The 23846-nt window shown below is 48.2% G+C and overlaps 7 protein-coding genes and 1 non-coding gene across 8 annotated transcripts; 3 read left to right on the top strand and 5 right to left on the bottom strand.

Moving 5' to 3' along the window:
• Positions 1-1904, bottom strand: Pdw03_7806 (uncharacterized protein; the record flags this gene model as incomplete). The annotated part of the gene is made up of 4 exons (XM_014677469.2): positions 1-1158; positions 1278-1603; positions 1679-1772; positions 1842-1904. The coding sequence occupies 4 exons, from the start codon at positions 1902-1904 to the stop codon at positions 1-3; spliced, it is 1641 nt and encodes a 546-aa protein (XP_014532955.2).
• Positions 1905-2945: 1041 nt separating this feature from the next.
• On the top strand, positions 2946-5992 carry Pdw03_7805 (DNA replication licensing factor Mcm6, putative; the record flags this gene model as incomplete). The annotated part of the gene is made up of 4 exons (XM_014677468.1): positions 2946-4561; positions 4617-4752; positions 4813-5802; positions 5870-5992. 4 exons carry the CDS (start codon positions 2946-2948, stop codon positions 5990-5992), a joined length of 2865 nt encoding a protein of 954 aa, XP_014532954.1.
• Positions 5993-7394: 1402 nt separating this feature from the next.
• Positions 7395-7634, bottom strand: Pdw03_7804 (uncharacterized protein; the record flags this gene model as incomplete). Its single annotated transcript, XM_014677467.1, has 1 exon — positions 7395-7634. The coding sequence occupies one exon, from the start codon at positions 7632-7634 to the stop codon at positions 7395-7397; it is 240 nt and encodes a 79-aa protein (XP_014532953.1).
• Positions 7635-11519: 3885 nt separating this feature from the next.
• Pdw03_tRNA116 lies at positions 11520-11616 on the top strand. The gene has a single exon. It is a non-coding gene; the product is annotated as a tRNA-Gly (tRNA).
• Positions 11617-16576: 4960 nt separating this feature from the next.
• Pdw03_7803 (Fungal specific transcription factor domain family protein) lies at positions 16577-17608 on the bottom strand (the record flags this gene model as incomplete). Its single annotated transcript, XM_014677463.1, has 1 exon — positions 16577-17608. The coding sequence occupies one exon, from the start codon at positions 17606-17608 to the stop codon at positions 16577-16579; it is 1032 nt and encodes a 343-aa protein (XP_014532949.1).
• A 1664-nt stretch (positions 17609-19272) lies between these two features.
• On the bottom strand, positions 19273-19911 carry Pdw03_7802 (uncharacterized protein; the record flags this gene model as incomplete). Its single annotated transcript, XM_014677462.2, has 2 exons — positions 19273-19617; positions 19684-19911. 2 exons carry the CDS (start codon positions 19909-19911, stop codon positions 19273-19275), a joined length of 573 nt encoding a protein of 190 aa, XP_014532948.2.
• Positions 19912-20394: 483 nt separating this feature from the next.
• Positions 20395-21253, bottom strand: Pdw03_7801 (FMN-binding split barrel-like protein; the record flags this gene model as incomplete). Its single annotated transcript, XM_066101770.1, has 2 exons — positions 20395-20645; positions 20713-21253. 2 exons carry the CDS (start codon positions 21251-21253, stop codon positions 20395-20397), a joined length of 792 nt encoding a protein of 263 aa, XP_065956853.1.
• An 814-nt stretch (positions 21254-22067) lies between these two features.
• Pdw03_7800 (Terpenoid synthase) lies at positions 22068-22898 on the top strand (the record flags this gene model as incomplete). The annotated part of the gene is made up of 2 exons (XM_014677461.2): positions 22068-22423; positions 22484-22898. 2 exons carry the CDS (start codon positions 22068-22070, stop codon positions 22896-22898), a joined length of 771 nt encoding a protein of 256 aa, XP_014532947.2.
• Positions 22899-23846: the final 948 nt, after the last annotated feature.

The following is a 23846-nucleotide window of genomic DNA, read 5'->3' as shown; positions in this document are numbered from 1 at the left end:
TCATTGAGAACGGGGTGCACTATATCGAAGCTCCTCTTCAAACGCAGTGACCCCACGGAGAGGTGTCTGAAAAGTTAAGAAACTCATGAGAATCTCATTAAACTGGAACTGGAGGTCCGGCCGTAGCCGTTTGTGTGCCTTGAGCAGCTCGCCAGTGGACCATCCACGCTCGGGATCTTGTAAATCGGAGTCGTGTCCTTCCTCCAGCAGTAACCACAGAAGGGTTTCGCAAGCTGGATCCCGATCGAGGTGATGCTGTGTGGCCACGGTACATAAAAAGTGAAGGAACCGATCGGTCTTATTTGGGGACTCTTGGAAATCCCACAGTGCAGCCGTAATATAAATGAGCGCCGCCGTTCGGGTGACCTCTTGAGTATGTGCATCACGGACCACATAGATACGTGACTCATACGGCACCTGGGAGGGCCGTGGTCCACTAGACAGCAGGGAAAATAAAGGACATTCCATCTCAAAAGCCTTGAGTCTGTGAGGTGCATGGAGGAGGTATTCGGGGGAGCTGTGTTGCCGCATGAGATCTTCGGCTCCGTGTAGAAAAGTGAGCAGCCATTGCTGCTCAGTCAAACTGATCTCGGGGCCTTCTGGCATCATAAGGTATCGGACGTAGTGGATGAATACTTCCACGGGCCTGTTGGTTCCTGTTCTCGGTCGCATGACCTGGACCGCCCGGTCAACGTACACGTGGGCCAGTTGCTTGCTCCCGAAGCGCCCTTCGTGCAAGGCCATTCCACCCAAGGCCATGGCAAGATCATCCGCTCTAACCAGCACCGAGCCTGACATGGCGTCATCGATAAGTTTCGCAGCTTGGCCAACATGACGCTGGATTTCGGTGCTGTCGGACAGGCCGTACAGTTGTGCTTTCCACCGCGCGCAGTATGATAGGACTACTGCCTTGAATGAAAGAGGGCTTCCCATAGCTGTGCGGAAAATCTGATTTTTAACGTAAAGGTTTTGTCCGGACCAGTACGTCAACTTATTCCTCCAATAATCAGCCAATTCAATATCTAGGCTGTCGTACTCAATTGGGAGACTAGCAAACGGATCCCTTCGCGAAGCGTCGAGCATGGTGACTGGCGAGCCAATGTGTGGTAGCGCGGATGTATGAGGTTGTGATTTCAAATTGGAGAATCTGATTTTTAGCTGTGCCACACCGTGATATTAGCATTTAGACCCATCATCTTTGCAGCGAAGCCTACACCTAGATATGCTAGCCTTGGCTGTAGCCTAGAGACTTGATTAGAGGAAAGTGATTCCCATACCGAATTTTCTCCGTTGTGAGAGTCTTGCGCAGATGTAGGGGGCGACTCCAGTCGTGTCTTTTCGATAATTCCTGCCTCATTCTTCACCACATGTGTGGTATAACCTGGGATTTGCTCTGTGGGGGATGTCCACCGCGAAATTTTGCGCTGTTTCCTTTTTTCCTGTACATGGTGGCGCATAACATGCGCACGCTTTTCTTTGGATGACGAGTTCTGATCAACAAAGTAGAAGTGCTGGTTCTTGGGAGGTGTGCTAGTCGACTTGGCGGCACGTCGTCGCCTTCCAAGTTTGGCCATTTGAGGGCCATGCCCAGAGGCAGATGGTGCTGCTTGATAAGCTTTAGCCGATTTTTGCATACAAGTTGAAAGATTGGCTTGTTAAGACGGACAGGGAGGCGTACCCGATGCATCCGTGTCAGACGGGCCCAACGGCGGGATAGCGTTGGGCCTGGCCAGTGTCGATACTAGCCGTCGTTCGTTCTCAGACATGTCGAGCTGGGAAAAAAATTTAAAATAGATTCTTTTTGTCAAACACAATAGAGCAGTTAAGACTGCTTAACCAACCGATAGTCGCCAAGATTCCTCCAGCCAAGGACTCGGGATATGGAAGAGACCATCGCAAGACATACAAGTTCTATGTCATGATAGTGTCAGAGGGTCACGGAGAATCCGTTCGGAGGAAAGGGTGATGCGGAAAGCACGCTAGCACAGAATAGTCTAACTTCTGAGGCAACACAACGCGAGGGGAAATATAATTCCACGGGAACTGATGGGATGCAGATGCTCAAGTCCGGCGGAGAAGCTCTTAGATAAGCGCCAAGCATCAACCATTTACCCAATTGATAAACTGGCAGTTGATTATTTCCGAGATGGCCCACTGAGTATATGCACACATGCGTGGTAGATCACATCTAGCACTACGTTGTTGACTTGTTCACTGTCCCACTCTGTGCTTCAAAAAATCTCAGACTTACAGTAAGAGTATGGAACATTTCATTTCAAATATAGATCATGCTACGGAGTATACTCCCGAGATGTGAAGTACCAAGGATTTGGGATATATCATTTAAAGTGGGTTTCTGTTTGAGGGGCTCACGGTCATATCTCCCTATTTGTCACATATCTCCAGTGAAAAGGGGTATTGCTTTATGACTCTTATGTTATGATTGACAAGTAATTCGGACCAAATAGGCCAAACTGGCCTGCATTGCAGTTTTCAAGTCCATACTACCCCATTGAACCTTTGATTCATAGGTATATATCAGATGAACATGTTTCGAGTTTTAAAGACCAGAGGTTGGGCCAGCTCGGGAAACTCGGGAGCTAGTTAGCATTTGTGCGCCTCACATGAGCGGTAGTGGGGGCGCCAAGCAGATGTTATTTGCAGTGAAGATGAAGAGGACCTATTGCCTGTATGGGTTAGCGTAATCTGTTACATAAGGAAACCACTTAACGCGTCGGTGTAGGATCAACTATTATTCCGAGAACGCGTTCGCGTCGCGCCTAAGTTGCCCAAGGAGACCCGCGAAGGACCCACGAAAAACTAAGATAGCAAATTGAGTCTACGATACCGTCTCTCCACATTTCCCTTTTTTCCCCCTCAAGACGTGGGAGCTTCATACCCTTTGGTTTTAACACTGGCCAGCTTCAGGCCATCGGTTCTTTGTCATGTCTTCCCTTTTCGACGCCGTGATCCAGTCCGAGCTAGGCTCTGCGCCTTCTCGTGATCAAAATCTCCGATCCGACAATTTGCCCAGCTCCCGACGCTCCGAGAGCAATGGTCCTATGAGTGATATGAATGCCTTCCCAGATGACCAAGTCGTCGGAGCAGGAAGCTCGACAATCAGCCGTATGCGGAATCCATATGCCCCTGGCCCTCCGCCGGTGGTCGATGAGGCGGCAGAGAAAGTCCAGCAGGCATTCGAAGAGCTGCTCGAGTCATATATCGATGAACCCTCATCTTCTGCGCCCCCTTCATCCGGAGAATTTCTTAGTGACAAGTATTATATTGCTCAGATCAAGGGGATGAAAAAATTCGAGCTGTCAACTCTTTACGTTGATTTCACACACATCCTCAATCCCGTCTTGGCAGATGCCATTGCCGGCCAATACTATCGATTCCAACCCTTTCTCACCAAGGGACTTCACAATCTCATCGCCAAGTACGAACCAGAATATTTCGTTTCCCACCGAATGACTGCCAGCGCTTCTTCGCGAGCCAGTACCTCGGTTGCCTCGGCATATGCGGGTGTTTCAGACAATCCCGACCTCGAGCGGCAGATCCGCGAAAAGACTCGCCACCAGCAAACTGACAAATTGTTTGCCCTTGCATTTTACAATCTACCTTTGGTTTCCAGACTGCGACAACTTCGGACGAATCAGATCGGAAGATTGCTTTCCGTCTCTGGTACCGTCACAAGAACTTCAGAAGTTAGACCGGAATTGTCGTTGGGAACTTTTATCTGCGAAGGTTGCAAAACTGTGGTCCCGAATGTTGAGCAGACTTTCAAATATACGGAACCAACGGAGTGCCCTAATAACACCTGCGGCAACCGCGTGGGATGGCGCCTGGATATCGGAAAAAGTACATTCGTCGATTGGCAAAAAGTCAAACTCCAGGAATCGTCGCATGAAATCCCGACTGGTAGTATGCCACGGACAATGGATGTCATCTTGCGTGGTGAGATGGTTGACCGCGCCAAGGCCGGTGAACGCTGCGTCTTTACGGGTACCCTGATTGTCGTTCCTGATGTCAGTCAATTGGGTCTTCCCGGTGTGCGCCCCGAGGCCGTCCGCGATAACAATTCCTTCCGGGGTAACGAAGTCGGTGGTAGTGGAGTCTCTGGATTGAAATCTCTGGGCGTGCGCGATCTCACTTACCGTTTGGCCTTCCTTTCTTGCATGGTTACCCCAGACACAACGACTCCTGGCCAGAAGCCGGAACAGCAGCTGAGTGGCCAGTCAAATAACATCCTGGCTTCCTTGAACCAGAACCAGGAGGCTGAAATTGGGGATGATTCAGCCCAAGAAGCTTTCCTGCAAAGTCTCACCCCGGCTGAAGTCCAGGATCTCAAGCGACTGGTGCACTCCGAATATATTTACTCCCGTCTTGTGGATTCGATTGCGCCCATGATCTGGGGTCATCGTCAAATCAAGAAGGGTCTGCTTCTGCAGTTAATTGGTGGTGTCGGCAAGTCGACATCATCCGAGAGCCTGAAACTTCGTGGTGACATCAACATCTGCATTGTTGGTGATCCATCGACCAGCAAGAGTCAATTCTTGAAGTGAGTTTTGCGAGCGCTTCACACATCGACATTGGTTGCTGACATGGTTCCTCAGATACGTCTGCTCATTGCACCCTCGTGCAGTGTACACCAGTGGTAAAGCCTCTTCGGCGGCTGGTTTGACCGCTTCGGTGGTGAAGGATCCCGAGACAGGGGAGTTCACTATTGAAGCTGGTGCCCTGATGCTCGCGGTATGTTCCAAAAATGGGCTTCAATCCCGTGTGGATTCATTGCTGACCTTTTCTTTATAGAACGGTGGTGGTATTTGTGCCATTGACGAATTCGACAAGATGGATGTCGCTGACCAGGTCGCTATTCACGAAGCCATGGAACAGCAGACAATCTCTATTGCCAAGGCTGGTATCCATACTACTCTCAACGCTCGCGCATCAATTCTCGCTGCGGCCAACCCCGTCAATGGTCGCTACGACCCAAAGCAAACCCTTCGGAACAACTTGAACTTCAGCGCTCCCATCATGAGTCGTTTCGATGTTTTCTTTGTTATTCGCGATGATCCCAAGGAGTCTGTTGACCGCAGTTTGGCCGAGCACATTGTCAACGTGCACATGAACCGCGATGAGGCTGTTGAACCCGAACTGAGCACAGAACAACTGCAGCGCTACATCCGGTTCGCGCGCACATTCCGCCCCGTCTTCACTGACGAAGCGAAGACACTGCTGGTCGAGAAATATAAGGAGTTGCGCTCCAATGACGCCCAGGGCGGCGTGGGCCGCTCTTCCTACCGTATCACTGTTCGTCAGCTTGAGTCTTTGATCCGGTTGTCCGAGGCTGTCGCCAAGGCCAACTGTGTCGAAGAGGTCATTCCCAAGTTCGTCATCGAGGCATACGATCTTCTCCGCCAAAGTATCGTCACGGTTGAGAAAGACGATGTCGAGATTGAAGATGATGTGCCCCCTCGCGCCAACGGCGTTGACGAAGACCAGGAGATGGCCGATGGCGATCACGAGGGTGACAGTCCCATGCGCGATGTCGCAGAGCCGGCTCAAGCTCCTGCCCAGCCGGAACGCCAGAAGACCAAGATCACTTACGACAAGTATGCCAAGATCCTGAACCAGATCGTCCGGCGCGTACACGAGGACGAGGTGAACTCGGGCGAAGGTGTCGAGCAAGAAGATCTTATACTCTGGTACTTGGAACAAATTGAGGGTGAACTCAACACCGAAGAAGATTACGAGCGCGAGCGGGAGTTGACCGGCAAAGTTTTGAAACGCATGGTCAAGGTTAGTCGCTCTTTACTCTGGCAATATCTACCATTCCTCTCAGGCACTCACAAACTTCTTCTTATAGGACAAAATTCTGCTGCGTATCTCCGGGTCTGGTCTCATGGATGGCACTGGCGATGTCGCTCAGCAAACTGACGGAAAGGTCCTTTTCGTCATGCATCCCGATTGCGCTTTCGAGGAGATGTGAGACGAAATTGTACTTTTTGTCGTTTGATTATGTTGGTCTGTTCCTTCTGTCGTGCTATCTGTATTCTAGGGCTGGGCTCTGTTGGGTATTTTCAATGGGTTAAAAATAGAAAGGAGTAGGGGGGGGGTTACGAATGATATCCATTTAGTTCTTACGTTCAACGAAGCATTGAAAGATACTGAATTCACGTCCACATCACAACATACACTATGTTAATTTTCTTCAATCTGATATCAGAAAAAGGAAAATTGAAGTCTAAAAGAGAATGTGAGATCAGAGCCCGATCTTCTCCGAAAACAGGATTCCGAACCCTAGCACGCAGGCATGGCTTGATCTGGCTTTCCATGCCTTTTTCGATCCTTTGAAAGATCTGACTTCATTCGGGTTTCCTGTATTGCATTTTTGCTTTACGCCACTCGATCCATTTTTGGGTCGCCTATCTGCTGGTCACTACCAATTTCTTTGCCGATCGCAATAGACGGGAGGGCACTTTGACCCTCAGTTGTTTAGTGCGCAGAGCCAGGATAGGATCTGTTAAAAATCAGTGATCGAGTCTCTTAATCTTCACTCCAGCCTTTACGGTCCGATGTGCTCGTTTTGGCTAGGGCCAGGTTCGTGGTGACCAGGTCTAGGTTCGAGATCATCACGAAGTGGTTCTTACTCAATGTTGCTGTTCCGTTTGAGACACAGGTGATGGCGAGAAGACGAACGAGGGTGGTCAAAGATAATTCTCTGGGAGCAGAGAAGGCAGACATCAAGATAAATCCGAAGCTGTCGCACATTGGAGACTCCAGAACAGGATTCGAATTCATCGTCAGACCGGTAAAGAGCTTGCTTCTAGACTGGCTCACTTCGTTCACGGTCAGAATGGACCATCTGCCTGATTGGAGTTCAAGTCAACTCCAGTCCCTTGCCACCAGGAGATAACCTCACCCGGCCCCAGACGTCAATCAAACCGTGTTACTCGGAGCTTCATGTTTGGTGCCACGGTTGGCGCCAGGTCACACTCGATGCTATGGCCTTCGTACGGCTGAGCGAACGATAAGCTCATTTTCATCGTATTGACTCTGTTGTTTTGACGTGGCCAGCTCGCTTGTGAAAGACGTTGTATATGCTGATAGTTCATCTACAAAGGCTTCTACGCGAAATTACCCGGGGGACAGGCTACTCAGTCGATGCGTCTTAATCATGCTCGGGCGAAGATACAAAGAAACGGATTCAAGATTGGATATGTACATGATGATTTCCCATTTTATCGACAATAGAAGCCCCCTCCTCCAATGATTTTGCAGAACCATCCGATCAGCACCAAAAGGGCTGTTCCGGGCCATGTCCGACCAGTACACCAGAATGGGATCTGTACATTTCATCATCGAACCCGATGGATTGGCCGATGTGGCGCTTAGAGCTGACCAAAGCAAGCGGCGTTGTCGGCGGCACACTGAGCGTGGTTGGCGTCGGGGCCAGTGCGGCAGGTATCGAAGGCATTCGAGCAGCACTCGGCGTGGTTGGCGGCGCACTCGGCGTGGTTGGCATCCACGCCGATACGGCAGGAGTTGAATTCCTTCTGGCACTGAGCGTTGGTGGCGGCCAGGGAAACGGTGGCAAGAGCCAGAGTGATGAGGGCGGAGAGGCGGACCATTTTGAAGTTTGGTGAGGGTGTTTTTGGAAGTGGGTTGGAAGAAAGTGAGAGATGGATGTTGGATGCTTCTTTCTGGGCAAGACTTGAGCTCCCTTTTTATACCTTCGAGCCCAGCATCGACGACAGGAAGATTCTAGCGTCCACGTCCAGGGGTCATCGAAGTGGGGAAGACCGTCTGAATAGTTGTCTTTCAATTCTCCAAAAACAGTCGTGGAGGGTTGCGGAGCATACCCCGTATAGCGAAGTATTTTAAGATATTGTGCTCCGTACGGGGTCAAGATAGTCAAGAGTTCAACTGAGACACTGTCGTTTGGAGAAGGGTTGGTCTCCGTGTATCTACCAGGCACGTCTATCGTAAACGACGAATGGTGCATGTCCAGAATGCTCGTCCTTGTCCATGTATGTTCGACCGGAAAATAACCTTTCGATGATACCCCGGATTTAAGCTGTCAAGGATGACACTTTTATGATGAAGGCGTGATCCCGAAAGCCTTAATGCCGCCCCCCCCCCAGTGTGAGTGGAACAGGTTCTCCACTCTTTTTCAATCCACTGATGAGCGTGTTATTTTAAGACATTTGGGGGAATTGTCTTCATTCGGAAAGGAGTGTTATTTATAGCGTCGCATAGTAGCACCCTAGACTTTTATGTAATGTACATATTAAGTGGTTTCTGAGTAAAGTACTACTATGCAGGACTGGGGAACTCCCTATACTCCCCAGAGTTTAGGTTGTACGTTGTAGGTGCAACCCCCTAGTGTGGACCCTGAGGCGGCGCCAAGGAGAGTCGATTAATACGGAGCACCTCAGAAAGAGACATCTGAACAGATTACCATCGACTACTGGATCCCGTCAATCTCGAGGACAGAGGTTGCAGAACACGGCCGACTTTTGGAATCGATGCGGGAAAAGGATTTACAACATACATATAATTCCAGGTGCGATGTGCCTCGACAAGAACACAAAGTCTATGGAGAAAGAACAGTGAGACCTCCAACGGAGACCCTTCACATACCGCCTTCTAAGTGGAGTTGCAAAGTTCCGCCCAATCCCTTGGCGGTCCCACTGTAATAACGAACAGCTAGCTCGGACTTGGGCCGAGAGTTATTCCAACATGCGCTGTATTAGGGGGTTTGTTGGATCACCAAGCACAGGCTACACTACCTGTAGATTTACTCAAACTTGATGTTCTCCTGGATGAGAGGGTCACGATATCCTTATGTCGTATTGATGTGGCCTAGTGGGAGCGGTCAAAAACATATACCGTGTTTAACTATGCTTGGTCGGATACAAGGTATCAATCTCCACCAGCACTGTGGCAGAAACCACCTCGTTGTATTTCCGTACCCACGTCTCAATTTTGCTGTGCCTGAATTGCACGTTCGCCATTCACCTTGACACATTGACAAAGATAAGCGACGGCGTCTGCAGTGTCGTATAGACGTTGGTTCGGTTTTGTCAGCCGGATCCGTCTTGCCGCACAGAGCGTATTCCCAGGGGACAACATAGACTGTGAGTCTGGGCTTGCTGAGGAGGATAACATTCTGATAATGGGAGGTCCCCATGAGGTCATGCTCCAGAACGCGGTTTAGGAATAACGACATATAATTATTGAACCTGTATGCGCCGAGTTGAGATTTTGATTGCTGTTGGGCATGTTTGGATGCGTCTTTTAAAAAGATGACTTTGCTCGTCTGCACCAAAAAAAAAAGTCGACGTTGCCAGTACTGTGTCTAGAACGAAGGTAAATGGTATTGACTGCACCTCCGGCTACATCAATGGTCAAAGTGACGCCTTGTTCGCGGAGATAGTCTGCCCTGTATTGGAGTGCAAGGAGGAGCTGATCTCGATTGATCTCAAACGATCCGGGAATGACCGGCCGGCCAGTGCCATCCCTCGGGGGAGTCGGAATCATCTGGAGCCCACCAGATAGCCCTGAAATGTTCATAGGTCACCCTGTATCTCCGCCTACGTGGCGTTGGCGATCTCGAGAGTGCTGAGAGGTGTGATTTTCCATCTTGGCTAGATCAGTTTATACTGCGTTACCTGACGGTGAGGAATATCTGGTCTACATAATTCATCCCACTTGACAGCATGTGGCTGATTCCCGAATTCCTGAAATGTCTATGGCACAGTGATTCAACTGATAAAATAGCCCATCTTTCCCCCGCCAAAGCCCGAAGAACTCCTCGCTCGTCCCGATGTCTACCGCGAACGCCTCTCCAAACGCGCCTACCGAACCCCTAAAGACAAACTGGAAGATTGCCCATTATTTTCACTATGTCGACTCGATGAGCGCTTGATTTTGAATGACAACATCGGTTTGCGAAATGAAATCGAGCATATCTGGTACGCGAAATGGCCGGTAGCCTCTATTCCCGATCCACAGGACCCCTCTGGATCACGCTACGCGGTTCTTTCTGCTAAACCGCCCCTGTTGGTCGAATTCATTCAACCAGCGTATCGAGCTAGGTCTGCCACGGAAAGTTGATCCCATCACGTCACGTGAAGAAATGGACTGGTACCAAAAGGAGGACAGAATATAGGAGTCAACCCGTGGACAGACCAGGTGGCGCGGTTAGAAGAGACCCTAGTAATCTCACATGATACCGAACAGACTCTTGGGTCGTTCGCAGAGGAAAGGGCTAGCGAGCAGCTGGCAGCGAAAAACATCCTGCATTGGCAACCGCATATTCATTTTATTTAACGGCGAAACCTGTTGGGCTTTCTTTTGCAATGAGTTATGACGTGATGAGTGGTTGCTCCTGTAAATCCTTGCGCTTAGTGGAAATCGATAGCAATTGGGCTTGTTTCCTCGCTTCTCGGCGCATTCGGTGCAACGGCGGCGTTGATGACAGGTGTTTCTTCCGGAAGCTCAACATTCCTCCTCATAGTGATCTTGCTCCACAGAGTTTTTTTGGGAGCGCCAAATATATTGTAACCTTCCCCCTGCATTTGTAATCCGTTCCTAACATCCTCGATTCCATCGTGGTGGATGACAGCAACACCACAGGCCCCATGGATATGCCCACAGACAACCATCTTGGGTCTTACTCTTTATATCTCTCGCAATAGATACCCATCTCCTTTGACCTTGATCTTTCCATCTGGTCCCTTCTCGCCGTCGCCGTCACCATAAAGAGCCGGAGGGCCGTGCACCACTAGGACATCAGTATCATCCGGAATCTGTCCAGTCCACACATCGCGAATCGAGGGATACTGAAAGGCCCAAAGGCCAAATTCCGGCGTCATTGGAGACCCGTATTATTTCACCCTGCGCACTTGCTGCTCCCCGGTAGGGGAGACTGGCAGTTCCAGCGTTACTGCTTCATCTTGCAAATAGTGAATCCCGGTCCAATCCAATTCCTTCCGTTTCGTGGCACTAATTCCCTCGCGCGTAGGAAACTTCCTCTCTCTTGCTTCGTCGAGGATAAGGTCGTGGTTTCCTGCTATGACAATCTTATGTTTATGTGGCTGAGAAGACAACCAGTGGAGCTGCGCTTGCACCTCGTCAAAGGTTCCATATGCCGTTAAGTCGCCCGCGTGGACCAGGATATCACCGGGTGGTAGAGGAGGGGTTGCATTGTGCGTGTCTGAGATGCAACTTATGCGGATTGGAGGGAGATTTGAATTGTTTGGAATATGAATTGGCGTTGATGATTTCCGAGGCATGGACTGTGTAAGTACTCCTAATAAAACATCCCAGAGCGGCTGTATTATAAGTTCCAGCCATGTTGGTGGTCGTGTTCGGTTGTTGTATGGTGAGGGAAGTAGATGGTTATTCATTGGAAGGTTTCCCGACTCCAAGCCCTGCCATATTCCAAAGGGGATTGTGGCTCATTTTCCAGGACGTCACATTAGCGGTTGGGTCTGCATAATCAATAAGAAGCTTTGGTAGTTCAGTGGTAGAATACTACTCTTCCATGTCACTTCTTCTGAGGTGTTGTGTTAAGTAGTGGCCGGGGTTCGATTCCCCGTCAATGCAATCTCTTTTTTTGATTGGATCAACCCCCGGTTTTCAAACCCACTGGGACGATTGCAATGGTTTTTCTGTCTGTTGGTTATTTTTTTTTTCTTGCACAGTCAGTGGCCCAAGAACTAATATAGCTAAGTAAAAAAAAAATTCCAATCGATGGCATCCGTACATGGATATCAAGTCCTACATCCGGTCCGGTTGGCCTGTGACTCAACTCTATATATATTTGGAAAGAATATCCTCATTGTACCGACTAGGATCTTCCTCTAATAGCATGCGGGAGTGCATAGTCTGAATATCAAGCTTCAATGTCCCGACTGTAAAGAAGTCTATCAAACACCATGAGGTTGCTCAAATTTTCGAGCTGTGCTGCGTTTATATATTTCTTGTTCGATACTTTTACTCCGTTAGATGGCACCTCGGGTACTGCATGCCTCTAACCGAATAATGCAGTCACCGGATGGAAAAGTATCAGTCCACCAGTATCCTGGCTCTCTATGATTGAGGCATCCTCGAGTGCTTGGTACTATAAGAATGCATCGTTTGTAGACACAATCAGTGTTCTTTCGTGTTTTACAACGGTACAGCCTGTACACATGTGACATGTAGGTACTTTTGTCGAGACCGAGGTTAATCCCGTAGGCAAATCAGGCCGCTGCTCTGGATGGATTACATAAGACCAGTTAACGTATTCGGTAAGCGAGCTGGCCACCCCAACCAAAACGCGTCCATGAATTAGATCTTACTTAGTTCAACCACCCACTTTGCCACCAATTCGTACTCAATCCTCTCGAAATTCAATAGAGCAGGAGGGTAGGATCTGACTAGCTACACAGGCTTTTAAGAATCAAGAAATCTCTTCAATTCGTGAAGTGGCGCGCCGTTTTAACGTCCCAAGATCCACCCTTTCTGTCACGGTGCGAACTGTGATGCTTAGTAAGAGGAAGATCACGACACGTGATATCCGACCTGTTTATCTGAACTTCAGTTCTAGATCCTGTTGTAGCTCTTCGAGCTACGTCTTGTATAATAGCCTGCCCCTGCCTGTACCTGTCAATGGGAATCTGATCTGTCATGACCTGTTCCTACCAGTCATCTCCTATCATACCGTCCTGCCAGCCCGCACCCTGACACGGTAACGATCAGGTGGTAGGCCCAATGTGGGTATACCGCTCTATGCAAAGATTACCACCTGAGATACCCTATATTAACCCAAAAATGGCCGAAAAGTGAAGGTTGATAGTGAGCAATACGGCCTAATATTACTTTGGTTTATTAGCCTCCGTATGCTATTTGAAAATTATCTATTCCGACCCTATAAGATCTTTAATTGGGATAAAACTGGTTACTAAATTAGCTAAGGCAAACGGTAAAAGGTGCTAGCACCTTTTGCTACCTATACTAACCTAACTGGTGGTTAAAAGGAATCAATTACCGGTATTGATAGATATAAATACTCTTTCATCCCAAGCAAATGCATTACTAAGGTGTTACGGACCTACCCGTCACCAATCAGTGGTGCCCCACCGGGTACACAGATGGGCCACCAAGAGCCAATAGATCTATCTGTCAGCAGTGACTCCAGGGGAGTCACCCAGGGAGTAGGAAGCGAAGAACTCTGAAACGTTTGGTGTTTCAGAGGTGGCACCATTGAGGCATTTGTACCCATCTCATGGTGGCACCACACATCTCGACAGATATATAAGGGCACCATTCCATGTACTTAGTTTAGTTCTTTGTCTTCAATTCCTACATTGTTACTTGTGTTTACCTTTGGAACCACGTTGACTCGTTAACTACATTATCACTTGACAACACCTACGAGCAGACCAATACTGCGGTATAGATCTACTCGGCGCTCTACCTGGCATCGTTCCTCGATACCCTCAAAAGGACTTAGGCTGGAATAAGACTGTGCGCAGCAACAGCTCGGTTGAGAGGCAGATCGTTGACGTTGGAGGATCAGCACAGGCAAGTATAATCAGGGAAGCTCCAACATAACTGTGACCAGTTAGGCAGTGCGTAACATAAGGGCCGAATTAAAGAAGGCTCGTATGGCCATTTCTACTGCAAATGCCCCGAGAAATGGTAGATCTATTCTTGGATCTAGGGCCTCGGTACTATCACCTATATGCGCAAATAGGAAGATGGTGGCTAGGCGAGAGGCTGATTCTAAAAAGTTGAAGCGCATACATGCAAAACATGCCAAGGATTTAGAAGCTACACAACAGGCCCGAAAGGCTAGGGATCCAGCTGATACTGAACATAAAGCTTTAATGGCGGCAAGAGATAGCAATGGTGGAAATTGGTATGTAGATAGTTATGGTGGTTCTATGTAAATATGGAGTTGAATGCATTCATTACCTCGAAAATTATCGTTGAGTGAGAATTATCGTTGAGTGGGGCGCACCAATACACGAAGGTGTGTTGGGCGCTTGGCACGATTACTTGTCAGGGACCACAGAGGTCACCGATACTGGGTTGCTGTCAGCGCTCGTATTTAATCCACAGACCACAGAATCAAACTTCTCACCCCCATTCCACTGCAAGTAAGCTTCTTTAAAGTGGATTTTACCTTTTGACAATCAAGTACCCGCACAAAGTTTATGTTGTGTACCATCACGCCATGTTGTATGGAGTATGGAGTTCCGAGTAAATTTACAAGCGAGATTTGACCCTGCCACAATTTAGACATCACATCCAAAATTACAAACATATATCCCCTGAAACAATCGGAATAATCGGAAACTTACAGAATATTCCCTGTTTGTTAGCAACCTACAGAATCCCGGGATCCTCTTGCTCAGATAGGCAGGAGGCTACTATGGGATCTGTACCTTATTTACATCCTTGTTGTGAAAGTAGTACTAAACACAGAGTACGGAATACTCTGTATGTAACATACAAAGGGCCATTGTCAAGCGTTATGAAAGATTTTTTTTGGTTTTCTGGGTTTAACTGGGGCCCTCCCGTATATCCCTCGACGCCCGTCAATTCTGGCTAGCCGGGATGGGGACGATAATATCAAATTGGAATAAAAAGTTAGGTTTGAAATTACGCTGGTTGTTGTTCATGTCCTAACATTTAGACATCATGGCATCTCCAATTAAGGGGTAGGACAGACTTTATTTCCTGGAGATTTAGCATTTTGTATTCGACATAGCAGATCGTCTTTAAAAACATTTTTTTATATGTGCGGAGTTGGAAAACTCGAGTTTTTCTCCCCACCCCTCCCTCCTGCATTGTACTTTTTCTCCCGAAAAAAAAAACAACGACTAATGATCAGTACCACCCAAAACGGGAAGGTAAAGTTGACAGCGAGTTGATCGGCATCCAAGGAGATGAGCGGGGGTTTAGTAAACAGTACTCCGTACATGCTAAATTACTGCATTGAAGTATTACCACAAAAATAATTGTGTCAGCTTTGATGTTGATCATTTTTCAATTAATTTTCTCTCTCTTTTTTTCAAACGATCGGTTGCATTGAGATCTTCTGATATCTCTAGACGAGGAAGGAATGTTATACTTGTATTCCAGGATGTGCGCGAGTTACGCTGTACGGAGTAATCCGTTCGTTCGTACGTACTTCTGTTCGAGAAGCAAGATCCCTCTACATTTGCAGGCATGTAATATTCAAGTTGTAAGGTGGTGTGTGTAATATCCACATGTATTGTATTATTACAGCCGCCACACCGTGATCCACCGAAAGAACATGAGTCTAGACCATGCGTAATATCATGTCCACAAATGTTCCGTACACCGGAAACTAGATAGGTGCTTCCTTAGTCGCATGAAGTAGGCACCTTTAAAGGGTCGCATAATGTAACATGGAACTTATTCCGCAGCAATATGTGCCATGCAAGCTTACATGCAAAGCAGTAATATGACACTTGAGGAGATTACCGCCTTAGCCCTCGTGGCTGCCGACCGTGGGGAAACAAAAGGTTGATCTGAGCGGCAGCTCCCACGGGTGATACTTTGTTGTATGGAGCACAAAATAGATTGTTGTTTATTACTCCATACGGAGTGTACGGAGTGTACGGAGTAGACAATCGAACTTAAACCCCCAAGGTTCCCCCCACTTGCAAAGGTGGTCTCCACGCTGAAAGATATCTTACCAGACTGTTTACTTAACTAGGAAGGTTAGAGAGCAGTCACCAATAGCGACTTCGCTTGCTTGGCGAATCGACCGAAAGATCTGCATGCCGTTGCCTTCGTCCCGTACCGAGACGCAACGGTCATGCATTGGGACCATTGCCAAGCAACGCCCAGACGTATTACAAGGAAATCAAGCCTGGTAAGGGGAACCGAGGGTCATTTGTAAATTTCACATTATTGGCTGAAACTTGACTCAATTGGTCATGGAGTGCCGGGGCCATCACGCCTTCAAAATACGGAGAAGTCCGTACTCCGTACCGCGTACAATTCTTCATATGTGGTAGAGTAATCTATAGATGCATGCAAATCTGACGAACAAAGCTGAAAAATCCATGGAAAACTCAAATTGCTGCAATAAATATATATACCCAAGAATGAACGAATGTATGAATGCAGAGAGGCCCAGGAAACTCAGTGGGCAAAGACAGAAGTAGAAGTATAAAGAAGAACAAAAAACGCCGATTCCAACGCCGTGCTACCTTGGGAATGAGTCGTGAGCTGATGCAAGAGACAGGCAGGAGATATGAACCCCAAACAAGAACGGCAATGTCGAAAGATGTAAGACAGCAAGGAGTAGAACATGGATCGCAAATTAGGGAATGAGGGTTGGAATTGGTATGCGCGCCCGTGACTGCAAATCAGTTCGCAAGTAAAGATGCACCAAGGCAAATGAAAAAAAGGAGGCTAATCAAAGAGAAGAAAATGATCTCAACAGATCAAAGGTATCAGCCGGCTGGAAAGATTTTTGCTGGAAGAATTTCAACAAACGCTAAAATCGCTAATAGGAGGTCAAGTATTGGTTGCGCCGTATTCAGACTCGGATCTGGGAGGATCGGAACGCAGAGATGTCAATGGACTCAGCCGAGAAAGACGAGTTATCATCGACTTCAATGGCGCCTGCCGTGGTCATTGAGGGCTTGTTCGCAGCCATGGCAGCAACCATTGCCAGTCGGGCCGCCGAGGGGGAAGGGAGCGGCTTGGGGGGTCCTTCCGCGGTCCCTTCCTGTTGCTTTTGCTTGTGTTCTTCTTGGTGTTTCTTCTCTGCCAGAAGACGGTCGACCTCGTTGATAGCCGCCTCAAGTAGCATCTTGAATTTCTCCTCCACGCCGTCCAGTTCCGTGCCACAGTCGCCAGATCGAAGGACTTGGTACGCCGCCGTTTCACAAAGCGAATGGGCAAGTTCCAGTTGCTTGTCTGCAAAGTCAAATGTGGAGTCTTTTCGGAGTGCACTGGTACCAGAGATGCCGACAACTCCACTTGTGGTCCGGGTGCTGCGAACATAAGAGAGTGACCCTGTCTGTCCTAGTCCACCTGGCATATTCATCATGCCTTTGCTCAAAAAGCCCGAGCGCAGCCCTGTACGGGGCATCAAGGACATCTGCCCTCGGCGGAGATTGTTCCTGGCCACTCCGATATCGCGTGCAATCGTCTCGAGTGTCTGCTGTGTATGACCATCATACTCAATGATGACATTGTGCCGTGTGCTTACTAACATGTTGTATTCTTTGTTGGACTCGACTGATGGAGCCTCATCTATAGTGCGCTTGCGATCTGAACGTTGAATCTGCTCGGGCGCATCCTGTGGTATTTCAACTGCCGGTGGTTCTGGGCTGGGGACCTTTCGTTGTGCGATCGGGACGAGATCATTAGTATGGATAGAGCGAATAGAACTATTTTTGCGTCGGCGGAGCTTCAAATTTGCGTGGCGTCTGTAAGCTTCGGAGTATTCATTGTGTCTTTTGTGAGTGTGTGTAGCGAGCTCCGAGACGCGAGTGATCCATGCAGGAATATTGTCTTTCATGTGGGTGAAGGCCCCTAGTGCATCCATCGATGCCGTGGCCATGATAGCAAATTTGATGGTTGAATCCCTGAGGGGGGTTGTCGTACATCCACAGTTTGGTATCCAAAGTATCAACAGTCAAAGTATTAAATTCGAGCAGGTATTTCCGAGTTTCGTTTCGTCGTAAATCGTGAGTTTAACCAGAATCGCTAATGTTCGCGGAGAGAAAAAAAAAGTGACGGACGAGGGAGATCGCGGTGCGGGTGGAAGAGAAGTGTTTAGTAACCCCTCAATGAGTTGTGCGTTGGATAGGATCTGCAGTTAAAAATGCAAGTGACGGTGAAGCAGAGTGTGAAGAGGGGAAGTGAACAGGCACAGAAATAGAGAACAGGACTGGTATTGGTATTGGTATGGTAAATACTTTGTTCGGTGGGCCCTTTTTGATTAAAATTTAAAATGGGGCGCAGTTATGGTACGAGATGTATTTGATAGCCGGAATCCTGCACATAGGGCCAACTGCATCTGCAACTTCGGTTCTTTTTAGGATTTTTAGGTGATTGGATCGCTTGTACCATAGTCATTCGAGCGGTGAGATAGATTGCTGCATGTGTCAGTGTCAGTAAATGCAGACTAGAGGGACTGAGCGAACGGAGAACTCCGTGCAACATGACCATATTAGCTGACTCTATGTATGGAGTAGGTTGACCATCAGACGTAATAAGTTTTGCACAGGCTCCAAAGAGTTTCATGATGCTCAGTGTGACAGAAGACCAATATCATCCAAAGACAGCATCTAAGCCATTCCTCGGAGAGTCAAGTCTCCCGGCAACGGAAAGATATGGGGTGATTCCTGACTGTTAAATTAGGCCAGGCCGGAACAGAAAAGACTGATAATTTCACCCAGAACCCTGTAGATATCAACACATGTTTTTGAAAGGTTTGACACGCCACAGTCCACTTCGGGGACCAAAAATCGGGGACTCGGGGATCACAGAGAATATGAGAAGACTGTGTATTGTGAAATTCAAATACCAACAAATGGGGAGATTCTGGTACACCATTGGGGGCCGGACGATCCCTCCCGCGGAAGACCCGGGAGAGTCCCTGGTTGGTGACTGGGGTCCCACTTTGGCAGCCAACGGTTGGTTGAGGGTTAATTGAGAGTCAGGGATTGATATCATAAACTTCCCCTAATGCACATTCAATCCAATGTACGGAATACTCCGTATAGTCCTGGGTACTTCCCTGTTTTCATATCAGGTGCCCGACCCTCCAGATTCGATTCCAAATAGATTTTTTTAACGACATTGAAGGTCTAGACTTTACACGTGACATATCAGCACCGATCGTGAAGGGGAATTTGTGGAATCCAAGGCTGGGAGCGAATCATGGCAGCCTACAACGAGGGAATATACAAGTCGAACGTAAAGGTATTTGCGATTACAACGATTCGAGTTCGAAAATCCATGGATTAAAGGTGCCCAGGAACGGAACACCGCTCTCGAAAACAACACAAACCAAATCCATGGGTGCCGACCAGGCTCACGTGGCTTGAAGCCACATGAATCATCCAGACCTGATCGTGCACGTCCCATATCAGGGAAGAATCACCTCAGACCAAAAATAGTAACATCTCAACCGACCGCAAATATCTATCCCAACACATCAGAATGAAAGAAACCAGGACCAAGGAGTTGAAAAGGTGCGATGATGAACGTCGAGATTGCTTAGCGACCAGAGGCGGCCCAAGTCTGAATCCAGCCCTCGACAGTACGCTGGATGGCCTGGGCAGCAGCCATGGTATCATGGTGAGCCTCGGTGAAGGCCTCCATGCTCCTCTCAAGTTCCTGGAGGTCGTCCTGCAGCTGGCGGGCCCAGATGCGGTGGACGGACATAGTGGAAGCGGCCTGAAGGTTATCGGCGGGGAGGTTAAGGGCCCCGTTCTGGGGCTCGGCGGCGGGCTTGGCACGGCGACTACTCTTGGTGGGTTTGTTGGCCACCGGCTTCTGCTCGGTCTCGGAGGGCACGGAAGAAAGCTCGTCGCTGGAGTCGGCGAGAGCGGGACTCGTCTCCTATATCCATGTATTAGCTTTGCCAGAAAGCTAAAGAGAAGTCAGAGGCAGGTCAATGTTACATACCTTGAGCTTGGCCTCAGCGACCTTGCGGCATCCTCTGGTGGCGGCACCGGGAGCAGTGACAGGTGCGGAGGTGGGAGCAGGGGTTGGGACGGGAGGGGGAGTGGGATCGGAGGGGGAAGGCATGTTGGCTGGGACGTCAGCCTTGGTGACCTTTGCAGGTAGGTTGCGGTGGATGCACCGCTTCTTCTTGGCCTTACAGTCAGCACAAGCAGGGTTATCGTTGGGCATCTCGGTGTCAGACACTGTTTGAGCGTGTCGGTGGTCAGTTTTATGTTTGGACAAGGCGGGCTAAGAGATTAGTTCTGAGGGGAGTCACTTTTGTTAATGAAAGAAGATGAACTGAGAAGTGAAAGCTAATTGACTATGCGTGTGACGCGTGTTAATCGCTGCGGTCGAGGTACGACGAGTTGGCAGAAGTGAAAGTGCCTCCAAGCGCGCGACAGCCAGAGAGCAAAATGACCACCTCAAACCAAGCAGATCAAGCATATGTGACAATCCCAGTCACCAGATGCAGCTTCTTACAAACACCCACGTACCAACACTTTGCTTTGTTTTCTTTAGAGATGATCCGAGCCTTAAAGCCTAGGATACAAACTTCTAACCCAGGTAGCCTAAGTCATGTAATTATCAATTCAAGGCAGCGGTGGAATATTGTGTGGATACAAGTTCATCCAAACGTAAAAAAAAATGAATTTACAGTTCTTGGTAGAATCACGGCCATAACTCAATCTCATTCCACCGAGAACCGTCGATTCCGCCAGTCAATGTCCAGTTCCATCTTTTGCAATTCTCTTGTTCAGTAAGATCTAGACGCTCAACCTCTTCGGGTCGAATGACGACAACTCGGAAATTTGCCCGTGCAACAGGGTCATGGAGGTCCAAAACCCGTTGACCTAGTTTGAGATCCAGTTGGCTGGGAGTTGAGGATCTAGGTTGTCCAGGGGAAGGGTTTCGGAAAGAACCTAGATGCCCGGTCATTATGGATGGGAGATGACAAGCAAGCCAAGAAGCAAGATAGAAACAACATACCTCGTGCAACAGGGGAGTGGTTTGCAAAGTACTTTGTGACAGCCTTTTCCCATGTCCACTTCGTAAGGTCGCTGTCAGTATCCCCCTTCACCCTTAATGCTTTTCTTATCTCGGTTCGAGATATCTTCTCTTCCGCATCCTCTTCACTTGGGTTGCCAATTGCATATGCCGACCCCTTGATACGCCACTGAGTCATGAGACCCTTCAGCCAGAACACGGCCTCAATTGCATGACCCGAGGATTCCAGTTGAGGAAGCTTGTCCATTCGAGCATCAGTGGTAAATGAGATCATGTCACTTTCAAATACCGGCGGATTACCTCCGCCTTCCACTTGCTGATCCATAGCTTCCTGGCCCTTGGGGTGGAGCTCGAGTTCTGGGAAGAAACCACGACAGCCGCAAGTCCGCAGGCGAGGCACAGGACGTTGTTGAGCATTGTAACCAATTGTTGCCACTGTGAATTCATATCCAGGTGTTTGTTTGAGATGAGAGTCAAGGAGATCGCGCCATGGGGCACGTGAGTTCTCTGACAGTGTGCTCATTGTGGCTGCCTTTGTTGAGAGACTCAAAGAACTGCTGGAAGAACTTCCACTATATCCTGTAATTGCAATGAGGTGCCTTAAGGCCTGTAGAGAGATTTGATGGCCGACAGAAGCCGAAGCTAGAACCATATGTTTAGTGCGAAGGTTTTGGCCTTGCAAACGCCGACGGTCGGATCGGGTGGGGGGGGGGAGAACTAAATTCTGATATCGTACTCAGCCTGCAAGATCAGATAGCAATACGGAGAGAATGCCGAATAGATGTTCTGTGTACATATGTTGTACATGGGAGAATTAGAAGTAAGCGTAAAAAGAAGAGTTGACATGGACCACGGTTGATCGAGATGGGTGACATCACGTTTGATGGTCCGTGCGTTAAGGTGTGTAGCGTCTGTTACAAAGACTCGCAATCGCAAACCAAAGGCCGAGCCATGTAGAATGATTGATAGAAGTTGCAATTTATCAATTTCAAAAAATGAGTGTCTGATAAAGATTTTCAAATGAACGCCTATTTGATGTGGTGTTGGCTGTTAGTCGACCGATCTTTTCATCCCATGTCTACTCGATCGACAAACCGATCAGGCAATTTTCTACAGTTGAAAATGTCCCTTGCAAGATTCCAGTGAGCCAACTAGAATCAAAAACCCATCCACTAGGATGGGTACGAATTCAAGCTCAAGTTGAGCCCTATTTCGGCAACAATTGGAATTTTGCCAGCGAGAAGGACAAAAAGGGGTTCCTTTGTCTTGGGTTATCCCGCGCCTTTAGTTACTTCTTTCCGTTGACGCGAGATGATCGCATTGATGTGACATACAAAATGCTTTACTTGTCTTTACTTATTGACGGTGAGTTCTCGCGGCCGGAGGGTGGGCGTGGAAATTTAATGACCTTGGAGATGGATCAACTTGAAAAAATGAGTTTAACAGAAGTGCTGTCGTATTGGGACCGGGTCATGAAAATTGTCCTTGGAACAGCGAGCCCCGACAGAAGTATCTGTCTTGAGTGGATGATTCACGATACTGTCATGGTCATGCGAAGCATGGATGAGGTTCTGGCATATGATGTTGCTCAGGGATTTTGTCAACTTCTGCAGGCCCAAACATCTCAGGAGAGGACCAAAATTGAAACTCTCGGATCATATCTCAAATTCAGGGAGATCGATGTGGACAGACCGTATGCACTATTGCGTAATTCATTTTTGGATTTTATTGTTGAGTGCTGACAACCATCTAGACTCTACACGGCTCTTATCAGATTCGGTACCAAGCTCGATCTTACTACCGCTGAACTCGAAAAGACCGCCGCTTTAGAAAGCACCGCATTTCGGCATGCCAGTGTTATGAATGATATCTATAGCTGGGAGCGAGAATGGAAAGCATACCAGGCGAACCCAGCCGATGGTGCCCGACTAGTCTCCGCCATCTACATTCTTGCCAACGAGACAGGACTGCCGCATTCAGCCTGCAAGCGATTGATGTATAGCTACTGTCGAGAATTGGAGCTCGCTCTCAAGCAATCCACTGATGAAATGCGACACAAAAGCATGGGAAGCTTGACACCTGAACTTGAGATGTACATCAAAGGTCTAGCATACTTGATGTGCGGCATTGAGTTGTGGAGTCAGTGGACTCAGCGATATCAACAATGAGGTGTCGTATTTTCCGGATCATATCTATCTTGACGCAAGTTCAATGAGTAACTGAAACCTTCGCTTCTATCTATGTGAACATTTGTTTGAGTAGCAGAGTTCCAGGCCTTTTTGTCAATCCAAGCCGCGTACCCAGACGGAAATCCGTCGAAGCACACTAATCTGACGGCATTTGACCTGGAAATTTATAAAATGGAATCGTGCTGAGTGAGTTGGGACAATCTGCAGGGGACGCATAATCCACGTAGACTTGAGTTGAGGCTGCGGAACTAGCATGCTTTTGACTTAGAATTGTAGTACTCAAATATGACCGAGCTTGTTTTCTTTTCAGATCAATCCATGCCACTCTTCTTCACAGTGCTTCACTTCCACGCCAATTCTCTTCGCCTCAACATTTTCACAAGCGCAAAGTCCAGCGGCCGATACGTTGCATCTTGTCTGGTCATAGCACCAAAATTACCCAAGGAGAATGTTGAGAAATCAGGTATGGGCTTCAAAGCAATTAACGGATATCATGGGAGGTCTATAAATTGAAAAGACAAGCTAGTAAGTGTTTAGTCATGTCCAACAACAACGAACCACCAGACAGCATTCATGAGAATGCGGAACAGCCGACGAAGAATCGACAAGCTGAATCAAGAACATAAGCATTGGGTTGGACTCGGAACAAGTTCCAGGGCACTGGGCACAGCGAACCAACGCACGTCCTTGGTCGAAAGGAATCCATGATCATGCGACACAAGAAGCCCTGCTTAACAACATGAAACAAATGAAACACCGTAGAGAGCCTGGCCTCGGCTTTTTCAAGACTTGAAGTGGCGATCAGCGTGATACTATAATTCGCTACAAGACAGACAACATCAAGGCCATTCACACACAGGTGGTAGATCCAAGCTTGACGACAAAAGACGCTGCAGCAAAGGACACGGCCCGCTCTTTGGCCTTTGT

This window comes from Penicillium digitatum, chromosome 3 (genome assembly GCF_016767815.1).
Source record: "Penicillium digitatum chromosome 3, complete sequence".
Lineage (NCBI taxonomy): Eukaryota > Fungi > Ascomycota > Eurotiomycetes > Eurotiales > Aspergillaceae > Penicillium > Penicillium digitatum.
The sequence above is the reverse complement of the archived record's forward strand: the minus strand, read 5'-3'. Positions and strand labels throughout refer to the sequence as shown.